The sequence below is a fragment of the Phascolarctos cinereus genome, unplaced genomic scaffold, assembly GCF_003287225.1.
Source record: "Phascolarctos cinereus isolate Bilbo 61053 unplaced genomic scaffold, phaCin_HiC Scaffold_9;HRSCAF=440, whole genome shotgun sequence".
Lineage (NCBI taxonomy): Eukaryota > Metazoa > Chordata > Mammalia > Diprotodontia > Phascolarctidae > Phascolarctos > Phascolarctos cinereus.
Genome location: NW_027556402.1, coordinates 243,331,680 through 243,357,949, shown reverse-complemented (window position 1 = coordinate 243,357,949; position 26,270 = coordinate 243,331,680). Strand labels below are relative to the sequence as shown.

Here is a 26,270-nt window from a genome sequence, read left to right as displayed (position 1 = left end):
TGAGCTCGTGGCCAAGCTGTGTGGCCCTGGACACGTCATCTGAGCCCTATTCTTTTCATCTGCACAGGAGGAGTAATGATACATACAATGTCTAATGATGGAGTTGTGAGGACTGTGGAAATGTGTTCTTAGTGTCTTATTATTGTCCAAAGGGTCTTTGCACAAGTAGCAGTAGCTGGTTAGACCCCTCAGGGCATTCTTTCAGTTCTCAGACAGTGACTAGCACTGTGTTTTAGCACAGTTAAACTTCTGTTAGGTCGACTTGCTGGGCAGGCAGGATGGGAATCCCCATCAAGGACCACCCTCACAGGAGGTCCATTAGCAAAAGTAAGTCTACAGCATGTATTTCCAAAGTGGGTGATACTGCCCTCGGGGTGGGGGGGGGCTCTAGAATGATCCAATACCATGGTAGTAGCCTTGGGTGCAATTTGGGGCATTAAATAAAAAATAAAGGGGCGGTGGAAGCATAAAGAAAGAAGAGAAGAGAAGAAAATTTTGAAAAACCGTTCATACATGTTTCATCTGTTGTATAACAGAGTTGAAGTCCTAGTGATTACATTATTTTCCAGATAAACACACAAAATGCGAATTATAATCAATCAAATCAGTGGTCAAGTCTGCCGATAGGTCTTAACAAGCAAGTGTTGGCAGGCTAGCATCGCACGTTGTTGGGAAGTCCAGCCTGCATTAGCAGGAATGTGTGCATGTAATGACTTGTTTATAATACAATACTATACAGTTGCATGGTGCGATATTGTGTCATCAAAATGTCAATGCAGGGAAAAATCCACAAATTTACAATATATTATTAAATTTCAAAAAAAAACATTAAAGGGTTAAGGAAAGTAGATTTCCAGGGGAGTACTGAGTAATTTTTTTAAAAAGGGGATGGTAGGCCAAATAAGTTTGGGAACCTGTGGTTTAGAGCTTTCAAGGGTCACAGCAGAGGTGGGATGACAGCTGAGAGCAGGAAATTCAAAGGCCAGAAATGTTGGAGGAGCCAGGACTGTGACGTCTATGAAGAAGCTAGAAAGTGAACTGTGACCAGCTCTGTGTAGAAAGAAGAAATGTGAGGAGCACAGGTGCCAAGGACTCCTGAGCCCCAGCTTCAGGCATGGACTGTGCCAGGGGCCTGGGATGGCATCAAAGGTTCTGTAAGAGCTGATAGCCTCTCTCAAGGCACTGGGCTCATCCAACAGGACAGATTACTTCAGTTCATTTACTAACTCTTGCATCTAGCTCCTGGGAAATGTTTTGAATGGGAAGACAGTGAGTCAGGGCTGCTCTTTTCTTTATTTCCCTGCAGGTCCGGCCCAAACCAGTGGCCCAGAACAACATCCCCATCGCACCCGCACCCCCTCCGATGCTGGCAGCCCCTCAGCTCATCCAGAGGCCTGTGATGCTGACCAAATTCACCCCGACGTCCCTGCCCACGTCCCAGAACTCCATCCACCCTGTGCGCGTTGTGAATGGGCAGACAGCGACCATTGCCAAGACGTTCCCTATGGCTCAGCTCACCAGCATTGTGATTGCCGCTCCCGGGGCCCGCCTGGCTGGGCCTCAGACTGTGCAGCTCAGCAAGCCAAGCCTCGAGAAACAGGTACCCACTGCAGGGGCCCTACAGAGAGCCATCCTTCCAGCATCCAGGGATGCTCAGCAGGCTTCTTGTAGGAGAGCATGGGCCCTCTTCTGGCTCTCCAGGGAAGCCCACAAAGTGTGCTGCTGCTGCTGCTGCCGCCGCTGCCTCACTCAGGATGCTGAGGCACAGGCTGGGAGCCCCTGTAGTCAGAACACACCACATTCGTTTCAAGCAGGTCAGAAACAAGAGCTTCACATCCCAGCCCCCACATGGTTGTTCTGGAAGTAAGGAGATGAAAGGGGCAAAAACAAACCTCTGAAAAGAATCCGGCAAAGTCCTTTTCTCCCTTGAGGATAGAGACATTTTCAGCCCCACTGAAAGGCTGGCTTTCATGCATACTTTCCAGTCTGTGTACATCCCCTCAGAAAGAAATGAGGCCAGAGCGTCTCAGGGAAAGGGCCCTAGGACAGAAACACCCAGAAGAAGAGAAACAGGATAGATTTAGGGCAGGTGGTTCTTGTTACCTTCAGCAAAAACCAGTGATGGGGGAGGAGGAACTTTTCCCAGCAAAGCAGGACCTGACTCCTACACGCAGCCCTGTCTATCGGAGAGCCTGCCAGATGGTGATGACCAAAAAGGCCTTTTGGAAACGTGCTGTCCCAGGGCCAGGCTTGCCAGATGTGCTGCTGGCGCCTCTCTCTCTCTAAGGCTGAGAACGAAGGCAAACCGTAGTATCTACAGCATGCGGGGTGCTCTAATAGCTGCTGGCCATGGAGATAGACATGATACAGAACCTGTTGTCAGGGAGTTTGTAGTGTGACAAAGGGCACCCGGTGCTGACCCCCAGAGAGCCCTAATATAAGAAGAAAGGAGATTTGTGCTGCCTGCAAGAGGTCTGAGCACGTTTCACTCCAGTGTGTGCAAGGGATTATTCAGGGCCACACCTTAGGTGGCTGGGTCTTTAGGTTGGGGGGGAGGTGCAGCAAAAAGGATTTCTGTTTGACTGGAGGGGGACATGAAGGGGAATAGTAGGAGAAGGGCTAGAAAGCTAGGTTGTATACAGGTTGTGAAGGGCCTTAAATGCTACAATAACGAATTTATACTTGTATTTGGCAGGCAGTCTAGAGCCCCTGAAGGTTTTTGAAAGAAAATATGACCAGAGCATAGTACCAGGATCCCATTTTCCCAGGACCCAAGACTTCATCTTTCTGCTGTCAAAAAATGACCCATGACACAGACAGTGCTTTGAAGGACATTCATAAATGATTAATTTAGACAACAGATTTTTTTTCTTTTTGTTAACTGTCACCCTTTCCCCTTTTGATGATACTTCCAAGGAAGAATGGTTTTTGTTTCTCTGGAAAAAAGTTTTTCTTCAGTTTTTTCTTCTGTTCTTGAATCCTAACCTTTTAGTGATGCTTTTGTGGCAAAAATACTCAGTACTATGTTTTTGGCACAGGTCAGCCAGAGGTAGATGTACTAATTAAACCATTCTAAGCATCTCAACTTAGAATGAAAGAACCCAAAGGGACAGAGATCCATCATCCTTTTGAAGATCTCCCTGACACAGCCATTTCCACTTACAATTTATAGTATTCCCAAGCCAAAGACAAAGTTCCACTATCCAGATTGAACAGGACGACAAGATTTAGGTGATGTTTTGATTCGTCATACAGAACAATAGTAACTTTGAGAGCATACTGGAGAAACCTTTTCCTAGAGTCATTAAATCTGCCTTTTAACAGCTCTTCCTAAGGATTGTCCTTTTAAGCTGGTCAGAGGTGAACTCAGGAGATGCCTCTGTTCATTACTTTTGGTCAGGTTATTACATTCTTAATCCCTTTTGGGGGGAGTTTTCTTTCCTGGGCTGATCAGGCCTCTCCTTTTAGAAAGTGGCTAGGCCTCTGATAAGAATGAGAAAAAGGCTGAATTGTTAAAGATTGTGGAGATTTCTCAATCAGATCAGACAAAGATGTTAAGAAAATATTATTTCTTAATATTACTCAACGAGATATGGAATGGAGAGGACATACAGAGAACTCCCATGTGCTTCCAGGCCTGGCTGAAGTTAGTTCTGAAAGGTTTCGGTTTGTTTTTTAAAGGCTTTTGACATCAGGTAGGACACCAATAGAAGAGCTGCCAACTAATTCTTAGAAAGGAAAATAATATTCTCTCTTAAAGCCAGATTGCCTTTTTTCACTCTCCTCAGGGGAAGAATCCTCCCAGGCTTTATTTTTGCAGGTTGGCCCATCTCTGGGTAGAGTGAGGTTATACTTAGAAAGACCTAGTCATGGTAACAGAATCCATTCTCGGGATGCTCTGGTACCTATTCAGCATGGCGTAATCCGAAGGCCATTGGACTCGGAGTCAGAACCTCAGGGGCTTGTGTGAATCTGGACGCTTCCCCATCTGCAAAATGGGAATAATAGCCCTTGTATTACTGACTTCACGGGGTGGTTGTGAGGAAGGCACTGTGCAGCTAACTCTGAGCCACCATTTATGTGAGTCTTAGCTATTGTTTATCATGGTGGTCACAATACTAATAGTCTAGTAGGGCAGCTAGGTGGCGTGAGGGACAGAGCGCCGCCCTCGCCGTCAGGAAGACCTGAGTTCAAATCCAGCCTCAGACACATAATACGCTAGCTGTGTGACCCTGGGCAAGTCACTTAACCCCAATTTGCCTAAAAAATTAAAAAAAAAAAGAACAGTAGAATGGAAATTCTTTTTTTTTGTTGTTAAATTTTTTTTTGTTAATTTATTTTGAATTATCAACAATCACTTCCATAAGCTTTTGAGTTTTAATTTTTCTTCCCCTCCCCAAGATGGCACACAATCTGATATAGGCTATACATATACATTCCTATTAAACATATTTTCACTTTAGTGATGTTGTAAGTAGGAATTAGAACCAATAGGAGGAACCACCAGACAGAGGAAACAAAACATAACAGAAGAAAAAATAGCAAATAGTATGCTTCGATCTGCATCCAAACTCCATAATTCTTTCTTTGGATGTGGATAGCATTTTGCTGAGAAGGGTTAAATCTGTCAATGTTAGTCATCGCACAACGTGGCTGTTGCCGTGTACAGTGTTCTCCTGGTTCTGCTCACATCACTCAGTATCAGACCATACAAATCTTGGAATGGAAATTCTTGAAGCAGGAAAAAGTCATAAGTTACATTTATGTCTATACTTTTGTTTCCACATTTTTAAACACCCTTTTGGTGTTTAGGGAGTCCATGCGTAAAGCCTTCTTTGGTTAAAAAGGGAGATGCTTCCGTTGCACTGTCCACTCTCTTGGCAGATGGAAGCTTTCCGTGTTTGAGGAGACTGGCTAGCTTGGGTAGTCACTGTTATGCAAATGAGCCTGGATGAAGAGGGGAGATTATGGAAGCATCTCTCCTGCCTGCCTGGGACAAGATTACCTTTCTCCTGGCAGTTGCTTTTCTTCTCCTGTGTGATCCAGAGCTGTGGCAGCTACTTCTCTTAGATTAGGAGGAGCGTCTCTCCAGGACTTCCATGAAATTTTTCCTCATCTTCAGCCAAGATTCTCCTTGTGGTGTCCTGTCAGGTGCTCTTTAAGTCATTCATTTCTCCATCTTTTCACAGATAGGTTCTTTGGACCTTTGTAGTGGTCGGTTCACTTGGGTCCTCGGGGAGCCAGGCAGTCAGGAGGTGGAACACTCTTCTGATCTTTCTTATAATTTTGTCCCGTGGGGCTGTTCATGGGTTTGGTTACCTGTCTCCATCCTTTTGTTAAATGGAGTGCCAACTTCTCTTCTTGATAAGAGTTTTGCAAAAGGGAATTGTCACATCAGCGTCATCTCCAGCTCCTTACTCTTTGCTTGGGTATGGAATTTGCCAATTGCCTTTTTCCCTGGCCCCAGGCTCACGTGTTCTCTCTCCCTCTCCCTCTCCCTCTCCCTCTCCCTCTCCCTCTCCTCTCCCTCTCCCTCTCCCTCTCCCTCTCTCTCCCTCTCCCTCTCCCTCTCCCTCTCCCTCTCCCTCTCCCTCTCCCTCTCCCTCTCCCTCTCTCTCTCTCTGCAGTGGGGTTAAATGACTTGCCCAGGGTCACACAGCTACTAAGTGTCAAGTGTCTGACGCTGGATTTGAACTCAGGTCTTCCTGACTCTAAGGCCAGAGCTGTATCCATCTATGCTGCCCTGGCCCCAGGCTTTCTTGACCATTGCTTCCTTCACCTGGTTCCTGTTCAGCTTTTCCCTCCAACCCCTAGGTGTGCCTATTTACATTTCCAAAAGTTATTCCTGTTACTATTGTTCTTCCTCTTATTAAGGCCCCACCTGTCTGAGCACCACTTCTGGTTTATTATACCCCACAATGGATGTCCAGTTGATTGATCCCAGATTAGAGTTTCCTTCAGCTGTTACACCATGAGAGGGAAGGCAAATGCATCATCCAGATACATTGGAAAGATTTAACTGAGGTGGTATTGTTTGGAAACTGTCAGTGTTATAGAAGGTCTTTTTGAAGTGCCTGTGGACAGTTGAACATTTGAAGCAGGTCATGCTGGCCTGCCACTGGAGTAATGCCCCCTGAGCCTGTGAGCCCCGAAGATTGGAGAGGGCAGCCTCTTTGACTCCTGAAAGTTACATGTGAATTTTCATTGCTCGTTGTGATCATTCAGGCTTCTGCAATTTTGCGTATTTTTGCTGATTGTGCAACTTAATATTTTCCCTGGAAATTTGCTTTTCTTTATTTGCTGAAGTAGAACCTGTAATAATGACTCTGGTTAATATGCTACCAATTTGGGTGTATTTGTATCCCTATTGTTTCGTTGTGGGTGGAAGCAAAAATGCTGGGCTTGTTCTTTTACTTTTCAAGAAAAAAGAGATTCTAAACTGTGATGTTTGGTTTTCCTCTCGCAGACCATTAAATCGCACACAGAAACAGAAGAGAAGCAGGCAGAAAGTCGAACCGTCACCCCACCTGCTGCACCTAAGCCAAAGCGAGAAGAGAATCCACAGGTATTTGTCAGGAAATAAAGACCTCACCTTTCCAGAGACACAGACAGGGCCCTCCTTTCCCTCACTTGTTAGGGGGATGCTTGCCCTCCAGGCATTTCATTGCCTTTCTTCCCTCTTGATAAACACAGTTGTACACGTATTCCCACAGAGAAAGCCCCATGTTCTCAAGTGTTCTCTCTCTCTGAAGTTCAGTAATTGCATTCCCTGGGGAATATCCAGGAAAGTGTTTGAGAATTGGAGTTCCTTTGATAGGATTACTAATGCCCAGTAAGTCCTCTTCATTTTGAAGGACTCATTTGGGACAGTAGCCTTTACATTCACTGGGAAAGGTGAGGCCGGAGACCTTGGGGCCTGTTTCATTTGCTGTTGGAGTAGATAGGCTTCCTACCTATGAGCCAAAGGGCCTGGGCTTTCACTTTGACTTCTCTTCCTTGTAGTCATCAGTTCCTTGTGCTGGCTTCCCTGTGGGTTATTGAGAACCCCAAGTGTGTCATGGTGACCCTAAAGGACATTTTTTTTCTTTCTTTGGCGCAGAAACTTGCCTTCATGGTATCTCTAGGGCTGGTGACGCATGACCATCTAGAAGGTAAGCAAAGGGATGGTGTTGCCTGGGTAGGGGTCTGGACCTTTGTTTCCAAAGTTTTCCTCATACCTAGCCCCGTGCCCTAAACATAGCAGGCATTTAATCATTGTTGCCACATGAAGGAATGAATCCTGGAACAGAAAATGGTCTCAGCACCTATATATTTACTTTGGTCATTTCCGTCAGGGGAGACATTCTCTTCCATTCTTGACTGGGAGTCCTGGTCTTGATTTTCTGAGTGTCCCCCTCCTCTGATGGCCTGTGTTACTTCCTGCTTGGCTGCAAGTGTGCTTCTCTTCGGTAGGAGGGGGTGAGCTCACTCTGCTGCCAGAACAGGGCCTGGGAGCTCATCTCCAGGTGCCTGGCCTGCCGTTGGAACAGGGTGCTCTCCCAAACCGTCCTTTTCTGATCGGACCTTCTCCTTGTCCCTAGAAATCCAGAGCAAGAGGCAAGAAAGGAAAAGGAGGACAACAGCCAACCCTGTGTACAGCGGAGCCGTGTTTGAGCCCGAGGTATCTCCGGCCAGCCTTGGGGCCTGGTCTTCACTGCTGCTGTTTGGGGTCCTTGCTGAAGCCCCACCTCACAGAAGCAGGGCCCTTGCATCTCCCTGGCCCAGGGCAGCAATCCATGTCTTCTAGCTGTTTCCCCCCTATTGTCCCTGAGTTTGAACAAACACAAGCTCAGGACTGAAATGTCAGCCATTATGGGACCTGTCCAGTGCTAGGCGGGCTCTGAGTGTAGACACTGCAGCCACTCAAGGATTGTGGGGTGGGGGTGGGGGTCTGAGCCAGGTCTCTCAGCAGTAAGACCTGTTAGGGCTGAGATCAGAAGGTGATAAGGCCTGAAGAATTAGCTTATGGACAATCACCAAGTCCCATATTTTCAGCTTGCTCACACTGTGTGTTTATTATAGCAACTCAGTTAAGTTCTCTTCTTGTGTTCCCAAAGCGTAAGAAGAGTGCAGTCACATACCTGAAAAGCACAATGCATCCTGGGACCCGGAAGAGAGGTGAGTGTCTTTCATATCCCTCCCTTGCTAATGCTCTGCTGTCTGTGTTTGTGCCCTGCACCGGCCCCCTCCTGAGAATAGTTCTTCATTCATTGAGAATAGGAAGAAGAAGACTAGGGGACATCTCACTAAGGTTGTTGATGTTTAACCAAAAGATGCAGGGGGTGGCTTCAGTGCCACCTTTGTGCCCCATGCTTACCAAGCCATTCGCCAAGAGCATAGTGTGCCGAGCACCCTTTTGGCATCACCTGGCAGAGCAGAGCCCCCTGTTGCTGAGGGGTTCCTCATAGTATCTGGGTCCTACCCCTCTGCCTTAGAGTCTGTGAGGGAGGGGAGGAAAGAGGGCTATGCTCAGCTGTGCACCCCAGCTTGGGCTAAGAGCATCCCACGGACTAGAATTCCCAAGGCAAGTCAGCCCACGTCCAAGGCTGCCATGAGGAGGAAAAGGGAGAACGGCTAAAGAAACCAGTGTGGCTGGGCAGGGCACTCATCAGAAAACAGATTCTTTTAAAGTCACATGCAGGCAGTGGAAGCAGGGATAGGTAGTGAAGGATGAAAACCGACATGTAGCAAGGTCCAGGAAGAAGAGGGTCAGAAGGACCTGAGGCCAGGGAGGAAAAGGGACAGGACCTCACAGAGCACTGGAAGAAAGTAGAGCTGGCGTCCCAGCCAAGGAGCATGATCCTGCCCTGGAAATAGAGAGGGAAAGACTTAGCCGACAGGAAGAAGAAAAGTGGGAGGAGGAAAAGAGTAAGGACCCCTCTGGTTGCCACTCACGTGTCCATGTCACCAAAGCCCAGACCTCTCAGGATGCTCAAAACCTGATCGACACAATTGTGAAGTCTGACTCAGGGGTCTCTGAAACATCACAGAGAGCCAGGGATGTGCTACAGGACCTGAGAAAGACAAAAGTTGTTTTTCAGGAAAAAAAAAAAGACCAATGAGTGAGTTTGGCTTTGTTCTTGGCAAGATTCTAGAACGTAAAATTAAAGAGAGGGCTAGCGATCCTGAAGGGCCATCACGACTTGATCAAGAACAAGTCTGGTTTTTTTTCCTTTTATGACGAATTTATTAACCTGGTCGGAAGGACCAGGATTCAAGTCCTTCTTTTCTCCATACTGGCTTGTGACCCCTGGGCAGTTCACTTAATCTCTCAGTACTTATGGCAATTCTCTGAGACTGTCAGGTTACATGTATAGAGAGAGTTTGCTTGCCTGGGAGTCCCCTGTGCTGCTGAAGCCACAACTTCAGTTTCCTTCCTTCTCTTAGTGTACAGGATCAGAAAATGCTGTAGATGAGATATGACCCCGGTTTTAGCAAAGTGCTGGATAAAGGCTCTCTCGCTGGCTTTGAGAGCAGGAGCAAAGAGTGGGCTTGGTGGTAGGACAGTTGGATGGCTTCCAAACTGGCTGAATAGCTAAGACCCAAAGAGTAATCATTAATGGTGTCATTTCATCTTGGAAAGAGGTCTCCAGCGGAGTGCCCCAGGGATCTTTGCTTGGCCCTGGGCTGGGCTTTTTGTCAGTGACATCAGATTTGCAAATGATATGAAACTAGACATGATAACAAATGTGTTAGGTGTTGGGTTGGGATCCAGAACTCTCTCTCTCTCTGCCATAAGAATGGACTGGATTGAGGAAGGAATAGGGATAAACTTAAGACTGTATACTTGGGTTTAAAAATTAGCCCAATCAAAGCAAGCTGGACAAGTCAGTGCAGAGGACCTGTCTCTTTAGCCCAACCTCCATGCCAGGTTAGCACTAGCAGCCTTTCTAACAGGTAGCTCAGCCTTCAGGCCCTGTTCCCCTGGTGAGGGGCACTTTTGTTCAGCCTCTGGGCCTCCTTTTCCTTTTCCTTTATGTGGCACTGAGGATAACGGATCTATCTCACATGTGTCCTGATACAAGTGGGGCTGTCAGGCCTGGAGCCAGTTTGTGGGGAGCCTCTGCAGCTTGAGGTTTTAAGGTGCCCCTTGGGGGACTTGAGAAGAAACCCCCTTTTCAGACTTCTCATTGCCGGTGATCCTTATAGCTTACGGAGAGAACTGGTAAATGTAAACACTTGTCAGTCACTCCCACTGAAGTGGGAGATAGGAGGAAAATTCATTGATAAGCCAGACATTTGTTTAGTAATTAGTTGGTCTGCTCCTATGACAGATCTTTCCCTGACCTGCTAGTAAGTGAAAAGGAGGATTCATTTGAATGTTGCTTTGAGCTGCCCCTATCCGGGCTTAAATGCATAATGAGCACTTTGTGGGCCAAAGAGAGGAGAAGGAAGAGGGTCCTTGGCACCCAGCCGTAGGATTGAGGATTGCACAGATCCCCGGGTCAACCAGGTCCATGGAAGTCAGACTAGAAATCAGGGAGAACAGACATTGTTTCCCTGGATCTTTAGCTTTGAACTCCCCATTGGGATTGTGGCATCCACTTCCGCCCCTGAAATCAAAGGCCATGGGAGTCCAGGGCCCTGCTCTAAGCTGCCCTGGCAGTGATCCGGCAGCACGACTTAGGACCGTGCCTCACTCTCTGAGGCTGTGTACATCTCAGCTGCACTGCTGCTGTGAGAGTCACATCAATGTTTCTAATGACGTTTGAATCTCAGCTTCTCTTCCTCTCTTTGTGACTGTTGTACTAACCTCCTGTCTGCTCCCTCACTTCCTTTTCCATGCTAGCCAATGAGGATCACTGGCCAAAGGTATGTAAGATCATCTTCCCCTCTCTCCCCTTCCCTCCTCCCGTTTTGTTCCCTTCTCTCGGCATGTAGGTCGTCCACCAAAATACAATGCGGTACTGGGCTTTGGAGCCCTGACCCCAGCATCCCCCCCCATCCAGTCATCCTGACTCCCCTGAAAATGAAAAGACAGAGACCACATTCACTTTCCCTGCACCTGTTCAGCCTGTGTCCCTGCCCAGCCCCACCTCCACAGACGTAAGTAATCTGGAAAACGTTTTCTCTCTGAGAGCTTAAAGTTGGGGATAGCTGCTCTCAGGGGTCCTCCCCCTTGGGGTAACATTTGATCACTCAAGGACATTCCACAGCCTCGTATGTACTGTATGAACTCAGGAGATGAGCTTCTTCTGGCCCTGTTATTAAGAATCTTACATGAGGCCAGGATGCCCAGACCTAGATTCGAAGTGACTGGACTTGATTACTTAAAAATGACACCCACCCAAGAGATAAGCAGATTTGGGTCATGTAAGTGGACAGCATTCGTTTTTCCATGCTCATCCCCACTTGAATTTTGGAAATAACCATCCAACATCAGCCGTTAGTCCTCCACAAGTTCTTAGGGCTGAAGGCAGCTCCAGGGCCTTGCCTTTGGGGTGGAATGGAGTGGGTCAGCACAGTTCATTAGGGAGGCCTTGCCACAAGTCACCCACTTTGCATCCACCAGAGTGTGACCTGAGGCCCTAATACTGGATAGCCACTTAGACCAATGGCAGGAGAGAAGCCCACCTCTCAGCTGAATCACAAAGTTTGTGTCCTCAGACAGTGTGCCCTCAGAGAACCCTGAGCCTGCTAACAGCAGCCCAAGCATAATCCTTAGGAGTCAGGAAATGAAGAAGAAGCCCCAAGTGCTAAGGCCAAGCTCTGCCTCCTCCTCCTTGGAGGGCACAGAATGCAGGTCACTGATTGGCCCAATTCGGGCTTGAATTCCTTCTGTCCTTTGGATGAGCGCTTAGTCAGATTCTGGCACAACATAGACAATGCCATTGCCAAAGGAATTCACAGACTCACAGGTCTCTTGGTGTGAGCCCCCAAGTGGGTGGTAGATCCCTGTTGAGAAGCCATTGCTGTATTCCTGCTCACAAGCCTTGGGGGGGGGACATTTTTCTTAGAAAGACTGAACCCACAGGGCCTGCCAAGATCAGATTGCAAACCAAAAGCTTTTGTCTGATTCCACTTTAAAATGCAAACGTTCTTTTTAGAAGACTGGAGGTGGAAGTCACTAGACCTGCTGCTTAGAGCCCCCTTTAGGTTACAGCCAGTGGAATGGATTTTTAAAAAGATAAATTGACTTCTACACTTCCCCCAATAGTGGCAGTGATCAAAATCACCAGATGGAGCTCTGCATATCTGCTACTGGGGAACATAAGCCCCAGCAACATTCATTAAACAATAACAGTGGAGAGGCAGGGCATATCCTAGGGATCAGTAGCCATGTAGAGGAAGCTGGAACCATGGGACCCAACTGGTCAGTCATGCACAGATGTGCCCTGTGCCACCACCCATCCCTGGCTTTTAGAAGAGAAGGACGTTGGGCAGCATGATGGGGGTGTGTGTGTGTGTGTGTGTGTGTGTGTGTGTGTGTGTGTGTGCGCGCGTCTGTGTGTGTATGTGCGCGCGTGTGTGTCTCTGTGTGTGTGCCTGTGTGTGTGTCTGTGTGCCTGTGTGTGTGTCTGTGTGTGTGCTTTTAACAAGTGATAAGGTTGCAGCTGATTGAGACCAGGGCTTCCTGCTGGTGTCCTAGCTTAGCCCTCTATCAACTTGCCTTTTGATTCAGAGTAGTCATTATCAATGGGCCTCCAGACCTGAAGCCTTTTATTCTGTACAGTATTTTCTTGGGCCTCCCTGGACCTGTCCTTGTGCTGAGAAATAACCTGACGGGATAAAGTGGCTCCGTCATGTGCTCCTTCCCATAGGCCACCCAGGAGGGTTAACATTTCCTTGTGTCAGGAGGAGGCCTGAGGGGCCCTGTTTTACCTTCACCTTTGGATTCTCCGCTCCACAAATTGAGCAGACCTCAGCTGGGCCTCACATATTCCCTTATTTCTTAATTGAAAAAAACCAAGCCTCCACTTCCATGACAAAGATAAACCAAGCCACGAAGCCTCTTTTGCGTGAGCTTTTGTGGAGCTGCTACCATCGTGCACAGCCAGGGGCTGTGAGGTGCGAGGGATTGACCCTGCAGAGGAGAAGAGGGGCATCTTAGGAAGGAGAGTAGCTCGTCACCCCAGGTTTGGCTGTTTCTGCAGGGCCCAAGTGTCTAGTTTATTGCCCAGAGGTAACATTTCCCTGTTAATAAAGATTAAAATCTGCCCACTTGTACTCTGGTAACTATGTCCACTCCTTAGTTCTAGGGAACCAGATCACCTGGTGAGAGTATAGAAAATTTGCCTTTCCTTGAGGAGGAAATCCTCCCCCTCTTGTTCAGGGATCCCACGAGCTTCCTGCCACTCTGTCACAGCAGCCTCAGGATTTCCCTCTGAAGTCACAGCTGAGTGTGACTTTTCTCTTACCTAGTCTTTTGTCCCTCATGTGGAGTCTCTAGATGAGGCCCATAGGTCAGGCAGCCTAGATGGTGACGGCAACCCAGGGCCCTGCTTCCTCTAGGAAGCCCACACTCGGGCCAGAGTGGCAGCCCCCTCTGTCCTCGGCCACCGTCATTACAGAGCTGTAGCTCTCCCAGACCTGCTGCAGGGCTTTTGTTGGGTGGGTCAGCATCATGCTGCCAATGACCACTGGCTCAGAGTAAGGAGCACCCTTGCAGAGCTGGGCCCGGTTCCTACCCCCTTCAGGTGTGCAGAGCCTGGCCTGGCTAGCATAAGGGCTTCATAAATGTCTGTTGACTGGCTGACTACTGCCTGGGTGGCCTTGGCCAGGTCACTCTTCTTCTCCAGGCCTCAGTTTCCTCATCTGTACAATGAAGGGGCAGGATGGGTTGGCTTTGGGGGCCCTGAGAGATGAAGGGACTTGGGCTGTGCTCTGACACTCCCACCCTCGGTCACCAAAAATGACTTTAAAGCTTGAGATTCAGGGGGTGTTTGTTGCCTCCTTCACAGAACTCTAAAAAATGTTGAGGGCATCACCTTTTCAAACCTGGGGCCTCTTGGTTGTAGAGGATTTCTCCAAGCCCTGACTTTAAAATTTGAAACACATTTTAGCCCCTTGGGGAGCATCAGAGCTCTCAGCAGGGCATCCCAGGTGGCCAGTCTACTAGGTCCAGGGCAGGGCTGGGGGAGGGAGGGAGGAAGGTAGAGAGTCTGTGTGCTGCCAGCTCTCTGCTCCTTCTCTTGGACCTGGGTGAAAGGTGATAAAGGCTTGTCACTCTGCCCATAGCAGTTGATTGTGCTTAAAATATTCATCTAGGGTATGAATATCAAAAGTCAAAATTCACTTTTCTGCCCTCTCTCTCACCCCTTTCTCTCAATTTCTTAGGGTGATATCCATGAGGATTTTTGCAGCGTTTGCAGGAAAAGTGGGCAGTTGTTAATGTGTGACACGTGTTCCCGTGTGTATCACCTGGACTGTCTGGACCCTCCTCTGAAAACTATTCCCAAGGGCATGTGGATCTGTCCCAAATGTCAAGACCAGGTACTGTGTGAGGGCCAGGGAGGTGAAGACACTCTGACCCCTGCATGACCAGCCCAGCTAGGTGGATGAAACACATTTGCCCCTTAACTTGGAATCAGCTCGCTTTTGATGCATATGGATGAGAGTATCCTTTTAGAAGCAGCGCGCGTGCGCGCACACACACACACACACACCCACCCCACCCCCATTAGAATGCTTGCCAGCACTCCCCTGTGTGCTGAGCTGGTGCTCCTGCCCTCTCCCCACCTCACAAAATATGCATTTATGGTCATTGTTCCCTCTGAGTTTTTCCAGCCTCTTCATGACATGGTTGCTGAGTGTCCAATTGGAAATAGAGATTTATACAAGCTTCCAACCCTTAGTGGAAAGGACCTGTGCTAACCCGTCACTGCCTTTGTCCCCTTAGACTGTCAGCATGCACAGCATTCTGTCTTCTTCTCTCTAATCCACATTGCCCCAAGAACAGTCCCGACCCAGTGCCTGGACCTTCTGTGTTTGTTCAGCTTCTCCCAAGAATAAAATCTCCCACGAAGAAATGCCCAGCTGATTGTTTAGGAAAAGAGGCAGTGGGTCCATCACTCACCTCCTCTGGCACCAGCTTCAGGAAACGAGCTATAAAGCACTATCTCACTTTTCCACCATGGAAGACCCTGGAGCCTGGATAAATTCTTATCACCCCAGAAGCCAAAAAAGCCCAGGACTACTTTGTTTCAGCTCCCAGAACTCCTGGCTGGAGAAAAGCTCATGTTTTCTCTTTTAACTTTGTGACAACCTAAGTCCACGGGATGCTCCCAGACCGTACCAAGATGGTAATAGAGAGTGGAAGGCTTGAGTGGGAGACCCCGGCCTCTCATCCCATCTCATCTGTCTCTGTAGGGTGTGAAATGAAACCTTGGGTTGTTTTGATTTGCATTTCTCTTATATTAATGCTTTGGAGCATTCTTTTGTGTGGTTATTAATACTTTGCAATTCTTCTTTTGAGAACTGATTGTTCGTATCCTTTGAACACTTATCCATTGGGGAATGACTCGTAGGCTTACGTGTATGTATGTGTGTGTGTGTATATACATATATACACACATACATATATATATACATACATACATATATATACACATACATATATATATATATATATATATATATTAATCATTTATATATTTTGGATACCAAACCCTTATCAGAGAAATTGGATACAAAGATATTTTCCCATTTGACCACTTCCCTTCTTGTCTTAGGTGCATCTGTTTTGTCTTTGCAGAAGCTTTTCAGTTTCAGATTATCCATTTTATCCTTTGTGATAGCATCTGTCCTTCATTTAGTTATGAACACATTGACCACCCTTAGCTGTGAGAGGCATGTGATCTGTTTTCTTTCTAAGTTTTTATAGTATTATCTTTAATATTAAGATCACATATCCATTTAGAATGTATTATGGAATGTGGTATAAGGTGTTGGTCTGTGCCTAATTTCTGCCAGACTGCTTTCCAATTTTCCCAGCAGTTTTTATCAAATAAGGAATTTTTCCCTAGGTAATTTATATTTTCCACTTGATCAAGCTCTGGGTTATTGAGTTCTATTGAATATTTTTGTAAAGGGGAAAAAAATGCTGAAAATTGAGAGAAAGCCTAGGTGAGACCACGGTTAAGCCTGCTCTAATTGCCATCATCACACCAATTTATCAGTGTCAGTGATAGCATCCCAGGGGCAGGAGGAGGTAGGGAGGAGGTCACAGCCCACAGTCCACCTCTGTGCTGCATCGTTTGAAGGCTTAGAGGGGTCCTGTCTATTGTCTGTCTGTCTGAGCCCTGGGGCAGTGGCCAGGCTGTTCCCTTCCTGTCACCTTTCCCAGGCCTCCTCTGAAGTGGAAGCTCAGTGCTTTCCTGAGCAGAAGCTGAAAGCCAAGGAGAGGCTTTCCTGGTTTGTCATCCCAAACTAATGCTCGTGAGAAAGGGCCCATGTAGACCAGAACCAGCTACATTCCTCCGTCAGTCTTTGTATTGGAAGGCACTGTCTCTCCAAGGTTATGTCTGCCAACAACCTGGTAGGTTTTTCTGTGTGCATGCCCCATTCTCAAAGTGAAATTCTGATTGTTGGAATGTTTTTGGTGTTTTCTTTCAGATGCTGAAAAAGGAAGAAGCGATTCCCTGGCCTGGGACTTTAGCAATTGTTCATTCCTATATTGCCTACAAAGCAGGTACAGAATGGTAGTGACCTCATTCCATCATCCCTGGTCGGAAGCCACATTGGCTTTTAAAAGTAAATTGAACCTTTAAAATTAAAAGCTTTTAATTGAAAGAGATGAGAAGTTTGGTGAAGAAGCAAGAAATGTTAACCTGTTAACCTAGAGCCATAGTTTCCAAAAACTCAGTACCATCAATTGAATTCAACAAAGTGAACACTGATTGAGTGATTACTATATGCAAGGCGTAACGTTAGGTGCTAGGATAGGACATACAGTACCCACTATTAAGGAGCTCACAGCCTAGTTAGGAAAAAGAGGAAACCTGTCTACAGATGACCAGAATGAGACAGATATGTCAAGGCAATGTGCAGAAGTGAGAAACTGAGAAGTCAGTGATTGCTGCCAGCCGGGGAGACCAGGGCAAACTTCCTGAGAGAGCCAGTGCTGGTGGCAGATCTCCAAAGAGAGATCAGAGGGGAGGGAGGCCATCGTGGGCACACATGACAGCACGAACAGAAACAGCAGGCTGCAGGATGGAAGCCCGTCCATTTTCACCAGAAAGCTCTGTGTGTGAAAAAACAACAGGAAAGGCCACTTGGAGTCAGCATGTGAAAGACTGAATTCCAGGGTTAGGAATCTTTATGATAATTCAGTGCGGAGCAGGGAGCCACCCGTGGTTCTTGAGCAGAGATGCAACTAGAAAAATTACTTAGGAAGCTCACTGCGTGAGGAATGGCTTGGGGAGCTAAGAGCCTGGGAGGAGAAAGAACAGCTAAGGAGACTGTTTCTGTCCACTAAGTCATCTGTTCTCAAACTCGAGAGTCTCAAGACAGACCCTTTCCACTCTCAAAAATACCAAGTAATTTTAACCTTATGGAGCCTCTTCAAGGATGTTGGGGAACCCTTGGGGTCCTCAGACCACACTTTAAGAACTGCTATTCTGTGGGGCAGCGAGGTGGCACAGTGGACAGAGCACCGGCCCTGGATTCAGGAGGACCTGAGTTCAAATTTGGCCTCAGACCCGTAACACTTGCTAGCTGTGTGACCCCGGTCAAATCACTTAACCCCATTGCCTAGCCAAAAACAATAACACCAGCAACAAAAAAACCCCAAACTGCTGTTCTAGGTGATAGAGGGCCAAAATTTAGGGTGATTTCAGGGCAAATTAAAAAGGGGGGCTAGATCTGAAAGAGATTCTGTAGGTATGATGGGCAAAATTTGGCAGATGGGCAAAATTTGGCAGCTGATGTCATCAAAGAAAACTCCGGGATTATGAAGCTGAGTGAGTAGGAGAGCCAGCTGCCCTCAGCAGCTATGGCCAAGTTAGGAGAAGGGGGAGATTTCCTTTTCAAAAAGTAGCGAGTTGAGTAGATAAGAAGTCAGAGCTCAGGTGACTGCTCAGGGATTTCCTGCACAGTCCTGTCCTGGGGGTGCCCACGTCCGCACAAAAGACCCCCTTGGAAGTGGGAAGAGCCCTGGAGATCGGAGGGGCGGCCTGCCCTGAGTCCTGGCCCGGACCCTCACGAGCCTTGTGCTCTTTTGAAGGCCCCTTACCTTCCTAAGCCTCAGTTTCTTCATCTGTAAAGTGAGAGAGATAAGACCCATGTCCAAAGGTGGTGGCCATTCGAATGTGGGTACCGGTGGTGAGGTGTCTTCTAGGAGGGTCCGCGTGTAAGTACCTTCCCCTTTCTGTTACAGCGAAAGAAGAGGAGAAACAGAAGCTGCTTAAATGGAGTTCAGATTTAAAGCAGGAGCGGGAGCAGCTGGAGCAGAAGGTGAAGCAGCTCAGCAATTCTATAAGTGTAAGGAGACCTCGCTCACTTCCTGATTAACACTCACGGGCCTCCCTCCGCGGCCTAGGGGTCACACTCAGACCAGCCCACTTGGCTCTCCCGCTGGGCTGGCTTGGGGCGGAGCCTGCTACTGCCAGGTCCTGGTGAGGCCACGGGATGGGAAAGCGGGACGGCCCCTGCTCCGCTCAGTCACGGGCCGCTCCGTGTGCCCGTACAAGTCTAGACAGAACAAATGCAAAGCGGTAGACCCCAGGTATTTAGTGAGTGAGAAGACGCCTGTGGAAGGCGGTGCTCGAGCTGCATCTTAAATGGAACGAGGGACAGCATTCAGCTGCCAGGACAGAGGTACAGGTGTGGGCAAGAGGGCGCCACAAGTGGGGAGCCCAAGGCTGGGAGGACATGCCTGCCAGGGCCAGACAGCAGTCGGACTCATCCAAGAGCCTCCCGGTCAGATCCACGCTCCAGGAGGGTCATAGGCCAGCTGTGTAGAGGAGGGGTGGTAGTGGGGAGAGGGGACGAGGGCCTGAGGCGAGGCCTTGCCTGTGTGAGCAGAGCACATGGGAAAGAATGCGAAGACTTGGCAACCTAGGGCACAGTTTAGGTGTGTGGGCAAGGTGACAGGGCTGCAAGAGTGCTGGGGCCCCTGGCAGAAACAGGAAGGTTTTGTTGACGGGTGAGTTTGGGATGTGTTGAATGGAAAGTGTTTCTCAGACACTGGATCAGAAATGTCCACTGGGCAGTTGGTGATACGGAGCTGGAGCTGGGAAGAGAGGCTGGGGTCAGAAACAAGACGGCAGCATCTGCCCAGGGTGAGATTTTAGCCAGTGGCAGTGGACGAGGTCACCATGAGAAAGTGTCGGGAACAGAGACAGCTAGGGGAGTGGGGGCTCAGGTAGAGTCTGACCTGGGAAGACAGCACGGGGAGCTGCAGGAGAGAAGGCAGCCTGGAACAGGGTCTGTGGGGTGGTGAGATGAGAAGCCACATCGCAAATGTTGGAGGAGTGAGAGGAGAGGAAGTACAGGCCATAAGTGAACATTTTTAGGAGTTTAACTGAGAAGAGGAGGAAGGGCAGAGGACAGCTGGGGTAGTTGGGGTAGTTGGGGTAGCATGGCCGAAGCTATGAGAGACAGGTGAGGCTCATGGAGCAGTAGGAAGGTTTGGGCTACTCTGTGTGAGGACTTGGGGGATCAGTGAGGGAGGAATGAGGGCACAGACTGTCTGGCCACGGCAGGCCCGCTTGGTGTGGTTCCCATAAGCGCCTGGGCAGGAGTGGAGGAGGCAGGTGGCGGTGGGAATCCAGCTGAGCTGTGGCCAGGGACAAGCAGCCCCAGGACTGGAGGAGGGTCGGAGAGTATGGAGTACAGGGCGGTAGCCAACTGGTCCAGATTAGAAAGAGAGAAAAACGAAGTCAGAGGAGGAGTAGCAGCTGAGGGAAATGTAAAGGGGCCCAAGTTTGGGGGGTTGCCACAAGGAGAGAATAGGTTTGGGGGAGGGGCAGTAATAGGAGGCTATGATCAGATGTGGGAAGGCCGGAGTCTCTGGCTGTGAAGCAAAGGGTGAGATGCAGAATGTGATGGCCGACAGCATGGGCAGTCAGTGAGTCTGAGGGAGCGTCCATGCGGGTGTTGGAGTCCCCTAGCATATAATAGGGAGGAGACAGTTCCAGGCAGGAAGAGTGGCCTGGGTACCATGATGCAGCAGGCGTCGCAGGCTTGTTGGGTAGATACTTTTAATTGAGAGGTTGCTGAGAAATGGTGAAAGGACAGTTGGGAAGGGGCAGTGGAGAGCAGACATTCCGGGCTCCCCACTGCAGGACCAGTGTGTATAGGGGCAGTTGGATGGAGAGTTGGGACCGACTCCTGTGTAGAGTCCTGCATAGAGAGTCCCTTTTATGAAGGGGATTTGTTCTGTGAAGTTTGGGTTCAGTCAAAGGGCTACACTTGAGGACCTAGAGGGCCACGTGGGGCCTCGAGGCCACAGGTTGCCCAGCCCTGGGCTAGAATAATCACCAGTGACAGAGACAAGTGAGAGCTGCTCGGTTCTTACTGGGCATCTGTTTGCCTCACCAAGGGAAACAACAGAATTATGGCTGATAGATTCCCAAGATAAAGAAGATCCTCAAAGGGCTGTCCCCTCACTGAACACTGGCAGGTGCGGTCGGTGAGCCCCTACTAGTGATCGCGGCTGGGAAAGGTGCCACAAGGGAACTGGGGGTGCTACAGTGCACAGAAGTCCAGGCAGGAGTCAGGAGGACCTGAGTTCGAATGTTCCCTCACACCCTTCCTAGCTGTATGACCCTGGGCAAGTCACTAAAGCTCTCTGAGCCTGTTTCCTTAATTTTAAAATAAACTGTGTATTATTTATATACTTTTTGTATATATGTATATATTTATATATTTAAAATAAATCATATATAAATGTAATAATAAATGCACCTAACTCAGTGGTGAGAAACTAGTAATATAATATTTATAAAATGCTTAGCACAGTGCCTGGCACATAGTAGGCACTTAATAAATGCTAATTTTTTTTTAAAAAGGAAAGAAAATGGAGCTCACAAACTATGTAAGCCAAGTTCCGCTTCAATTCCTGCCAAAATTCTAGAACACACTGTTAGAGAGATGGTCAGTGGGCCTCTAGGAGAGGAAACAGTAAGCGCAGAGAGCAAACATGGCTTCTTCAAGCGTCTCCTTTGGCCAAGTTACTGATTCGGTAGTTCAGAGGAATCCTGTTGATGGTGTTTACCTAAACTTGAGCAAAACATAAACGTATAGTATTTCTCCTTAGAGAAGAGAGAGAAAGATGTGGCCCAGTGTTACGACAGGTAGGTGGATACAGAACTGATCTAATGACTATAGCCAAGGTGCAGTCATTAATGGTCTGCTGTCAGCTTGGCAGGAGGCCTCCCCAGGGACGTTGGGCTTAGCCCTGCGCCCTCTGACATTTGTGCCATTCTCTTGGATACCAGGCAAAGATCAGATTTGGAGAGGATACAGAATTGGGAGGGCTGAGCACTGATGCTGAAAGAATCTAGGTGAAAACAAAGTCTTGACAGGCTCAGAATGTTGGAACTAATCGAATAAAATAGAAGTTAGTAGGGTCAAATGTGAAGTGTCATACTTGGGTTAAAAAAATATTAGTATTAGGGTAATTTAACAAGCATTCTTGAAATGTAAGTTTTGGGGTCATCTACTCGAATGTGATTGTTGAACTCAGGAGAGCTAATGAGGTCTCCAAGAGAGAACAGAAGAAGGATCACAAAGACTATATTTAGTACGCATCCACGTGTAGTAGGGGTGTACGGATGAGAGAGACTAGTACAACCCAAATCTCAGGGGAGAAGGAGCTGCAGGGTGCGGGGATGATTCTCACTGTCTGAGAGGCTCAGGCCTGGATGAAGACTGGACTGAACAAGTCAGGGGCCATCCGTCACCGTGACCAGAGCAGGCTGTAGGAAGTCAAGAAACGAGCGAGGAGTGAAGTTCAAGCACGGAGGGCCGCCTCACTTTTCTAGGAGTCTGGGTGTCTGAGGAGAGAGAAGAGGACAGCACGGGAGGGTCTGGGGATCAGGAGGGGGGTGAACTGCACGTGAGGGGATCTGGGCATGTTTACAACAGCAAAGGAGGAAGCAGCAGATATTCCGGATTAGAGAGAGAGGGCGCCCGAAGCAGTGAAGAAGCCGTCTGTGCAGGGGAGAGAGGGGTGATGGGGATTGGACCGAGGGCCCAGGGAGAGGGAAAGGCTGGACTTGGCGAGGGCCTTCTTTTCTCTTCTACCGAACAGCAGAGAAGAGAAGGAGCGGGGGGAGACGTACAGGGGATTTGATCTTGATGGTAATGACATGATAGCAAGCATTTATGTGGCATTTTATGGCTTGCAGAGCCATTCATTTGATACTCTCAGCAACTCCAGGAGGAAGGGGCTATTATTATCCCCATTTTATAAATGAGGAAATTGAGGCAGACAGAAATTAAGTGACTTGCTCAGGGTCAAACAGCTGGTGGACATGGGAGATCATATCTGAACTCAGGTCTTCCTGACTCCAGTCCCAGTTCTATCCACTGTACCGCCCAGCTGCCTTGAGGCATAGAATCGGGGTCACAAGAGCAAGATGGGGGTGAGGCGTGGCTAGAAAGCACTTTGTCTCCCAAACATCTTGGCTGTTAGTGAGCTAGCCATGAGGTCTGGCTCGGCAGCCCAGAGAGTTCCTTGGGATGTTGGGCTGTATTATGAAAGGCATAGGGAGCACCAGGAGAGACTGGCCTTGCTGCCCTCAGCCCCAGTGGGCAGACAGACCACTGTCGCCCTGCGGTATTCCCTTCTAGGGACTTGATGTAGAGGGCTCCCACAGAATAGGGAAGGGTCTCAAATGTCGAACTGGGCTGCTTTGGTCGAGAAAGGTCATGGGGATGGACAATCCTCAAGTACTGACCACGTAGAACAGGGGCTCCGTTTGGTCTGCTTGGCTCTGAAAGGAAGAATGAGGAGCTCTTTCTCGGTGGTGGGAGCCGGAGAGGGCAGAGAGTGCCTCAGGGGGACCCTGGGGTGTGACCTGCTGGGGAGGGTGGAAAGCAGCTCCTCCAGCAGGGGCGGGCCGGACCGTGTCTGCGGAGGTCTCCTCTTCCGACTTTGATTGGGGGGGTGGGCAGCATACCAGCCCCCTCCAGCCTTTAGCTGTGTGGGTGTGGGAATGTGTGTTACAGCATGGGGGGGTACGGCGGGAAAGCCATTAATTAGCCCATGCTGGGAAGCAGGCTGCTCAGGGACTTTCCCCCCCCTTCCCCCTAGCCACATATTGTGGCCCCATGTTCACCTGTCAGAAGCAGAACTAGAGGCTGCCTAGAAAGTGAGGCAGGAAAGACAGAGAGGCCGCGTGCACTCTGATGGCCAGGTGGAGGCTGTGCTGGCCTGGGACCGGCACGGATCCTGGAGTGCCTTCAGGTTCAGTCTGGTTCTCCGTAGCTCTCTTTAACCTTTGACAGTCATTCAGCCAATGAACATTCTTTGTGCCAGGCATTGTGCATATACCAAAAAAAAGGCCAAAAACTGTTCCTGCCCACGAGGGGATTACATTCTGATCAGAGACAGCATGCAAACAAATATGTACAGAGCAAGCTGTGTACTGGATAAATAGGAAATAATTAGCAGAGGGAATGCACTGGAATTCAGAGGGGGTGGGAAAGTGGATTGTAGCTGGGACTTAAAGGAAGCCTGGGAACTCAGTAGTCTGAGCAGAGGTGGGAGAATGTTCCAGGTCTGGGGACAGCCAGAGAGAGGGCCCAGAACCATGGATGGAGTTGTGTATGAAGAACAGGGTGGAGGCCAGGCTCACTGGATGGAAGCGGGGGAGAAGGGGAGCTTAGAAATAGGCTGAACACCCTCCCCAACACACACACACACACACACACACACACACACAGAGTCTCTCTCTCTCTCTCTCTCTCTCTCTCTCTCTCTCTCTCTCTCTCTCTCTCTCTCTCTCTCTCTCTCTCTCTCTCTCTCTGTGTCTGTCTGTCTGTCTGTCTCTCTCTCCTGAATCTGTCTCCCCCTCTCTCTGTCTCTCTGTCTGTCTCTCCTATCTCTGTCTTTCTCCCCCTCTCTACCCCCCTCTCTCTGTCTGTCTGTCTCTGCCTCCCTCTCTCTCTCCCTCTTCTTTAGCCCTCTCGCTGGCTCTGAAGCACAGGCCTAAAGATGCTCCCTGCCACAGGGCATGTTGTTAGAAAAATGGCTTTCTGGTGGCTGCCCCTGAGCCCTTCTCTCCAGTGGCCTGCTCGCCTCCTCCCACCCCCACCCCCCACCCCTGAGCGGGGGACCAAGGACCGACCACTCAGTGCCCCTGCCCTCTTCCTTCTTTTGCTACAGAAATGCATGGAAATGAAGAACACCATTCTGGCGAGGCAGAAGGAGATGCACAGCTCCCTGGAGAAGGTCAAGCAGCTGATACGCCTCATCCACGGCATCGACCTGTCCAAGCCCATGAACTCTGAGGCTGGCTTGGCGGCCGTGCCCAACGGCCCAGACTGCACGCCCCCCGCGCCCGCGGCACCCTCCACGCCGGTGCCCGCGCCCTCGCCGAGCTGCACAGTGAACTGTAACAAGGGTGAAGAGACTAAATAACGGGGCCCAGCCGAGGGGCTGGCAGTGGGACCCGAGAACGCCAGAAAAGCCGAGCCGGGTTTCTTCTGGGAAGGGCAGGATTCCTTTGGTTAAAGCTTTGGCTCCAGAGAGAGAAGATGCTTGTGCCAGGTGGTGCCGGAGTTTGCCAATCGATCCTCCTTATTCTGTGTGTACGTGCAAAGTCTGGACCGCATCACATGAAACAGTGCCAGCTGGGGGTGCTTTGCCAGCACCGTGCCAAGTGAAATATATATTTACTCTCTCTATTCTACACCAGTGTGTGCCTGCAGCAGCCTCCACAGCCACGCGGGGTTGGGTTGGGTTGGGCTGGGCTGGGGAGCAGGGAAGAAGAGGAGAGAAGGTTTCAGATCCTTATTCGCTGAGCAGTTGGTTTAGGTGGGGAAAAGAAGTCCAAAGAGTGTGTGGGCTTTCCTGTTTCTAAACTCTCACGACTGTAAAACCAAAAACAACAAAAAAAGGAAATCCAGATTTAAGCAATCGCAGTGCCCAGAAGGGGCGGGGAGGGCAGGGGAGGGTGGGGAGGGGGTGGGCGCAAGGGTGGGAAAAGTATATCAAATAAGCAGTATTTAATATCAGTGGCAGAGGGAGAGGGGACGGGTGCCAGGAGATGGCCACGGCAAGCGGCTCCCAGGTCTATTTCTCCCTGAGCACCCAGCTCCCACCTTGGCGGGTGATCCCCACCCCCACCACCTCAGGCTCCCCCCAATCTTTCCAGAGCAGCCCTGAGCGCTTTGGTGAATGAGCTGGCCCTGGATCTGCCCCGGGGCCAGCTGCACTTTCTGGGGTGGGGGGGTGTGAGCAGAGCAGGGGGCCCCCAAAGTCCGGTGCCTGGGGCCACTGCCGGGGATATTGGAGGCCCGAGGAAAAAGGCAGATGGGTGATTTTACTTGAAAACAGAGCTCCATCCCTTCTCTATATTTATAAAGCGGAAAAGAGCCTGAGCAAAGCACCCCACAGCCCAGATGTGTGAAACTTAACAGAGACATTTCTTTTTTTTCTTTTCTTTTTTTTTAAAATGTTTCTTTTACTTTTTTTGTAACAAAAACTAAAATACGGAATAGAAGCGCTGTTTTTCAGGCTGACAGTCCAATTACGGGGTAGATGAGACCTTGCATGGTATAGATTAGGAGTCCTAGTGTCAGTGAGATGCAGTGAGTCTTTGTGAGTCCTCGTGTCATCGTTTCGGGCACTGTTTTTTTATGCAAGGGCAAAATCTTTGTATCTTGGGGAAAAACGACAACAACTTTTTTTTAAATTAAAAAGGAAAATAAAAGCTATTGAGGTCTTCCTAGTGTTACTTAAATTAAGATCAAGGTAAGAAACATTGTAAAAAAAAAATTTACACAAGTGCTATTTGTTTCCTAAAAACAGTGATTTCTATTAAAAAGGCGTCAGAACTGGAGAAGACTGTGTAGTTCTAATTTTTGAGCCCAGCATCTGCTGCTCATGAGGCCGCTCTGCTGTGGGCGTGTTTCTAGGCAGATGAGTTAGAGCCTTCATACCCTGAGTCTGGGGTACACACTCAATCCCCCCTCCCTCTATCTCTCCCTTCTCCGAAGGGACCATCCATCTCTTGCTCTCACTGATGATTGGAGGCAAAAGAGAACCCGTCTCCAAGTGTTTCCCCCAGGGGCCCTGGAGCTCCCTCAGCAAGGGCACTGAAAGGGTGGCTAGGCCTACT

The 26,270-nt window shown here is 49.0% G+C and overlaps 1 protein-coding gene and 1 long non-coding RNA gene across 2 annotated transcripts in view; one reads left to right on the top strand and one right to left on the bottom strand.

Moving 5' to 3' along the window:
* The window catches only part of PHF21A (PHD finger protein 21A), a 215,033-nt gene extending 189,940 nt beyond the window's left edge, over positions 1-25,093 (top strand). Inside the window, 11 exon segments of the mRNA XM_078148326.1 lie at positions 1,307-1,600; positions 6,467-6,565; positions 7,100-7,151; positions 7,581-7,660; positions 8,097-8,157; positions 10,921-10,976; positions 10,978-11,085; positions 14,317-14,472; positions 16,594-16,669; positions 18,356-18,459; positions 24,314-25,093. Of these exon segments, the coding sequence (XP_078004452.1) occupies positions 1,307-1,600; positions 6,467-6,565; positions 7,100-7,151; positions 7,581-7,660; positions 8,097-8,157; positions 10,921-10,976; positions 10,978-11,085; positions 14,317-14,472; positions 16,594-16,669; positions 18,356-18,459; positions 24,314-24,568 (1,341 nt within the window). The 3' untranslated portion in view covers positions 24,569-25,093.
* On the bottom strand, positions 16,744-18,362 carry LOC110224050 (uncharacterized). Its single transcript, XR_002328852.2, has 2 exons — positions 18,212-18,362; positions 16,744-17,221 (listed from the first exon to the last, which is right to left on the bottom strand). It is a non-coding gene; the product is annotated as an uncharacterized LOC110224050 (long non-coding RNA).
* Positions 25,094-26,270: the final 1,177 nt, after the last annotated feature.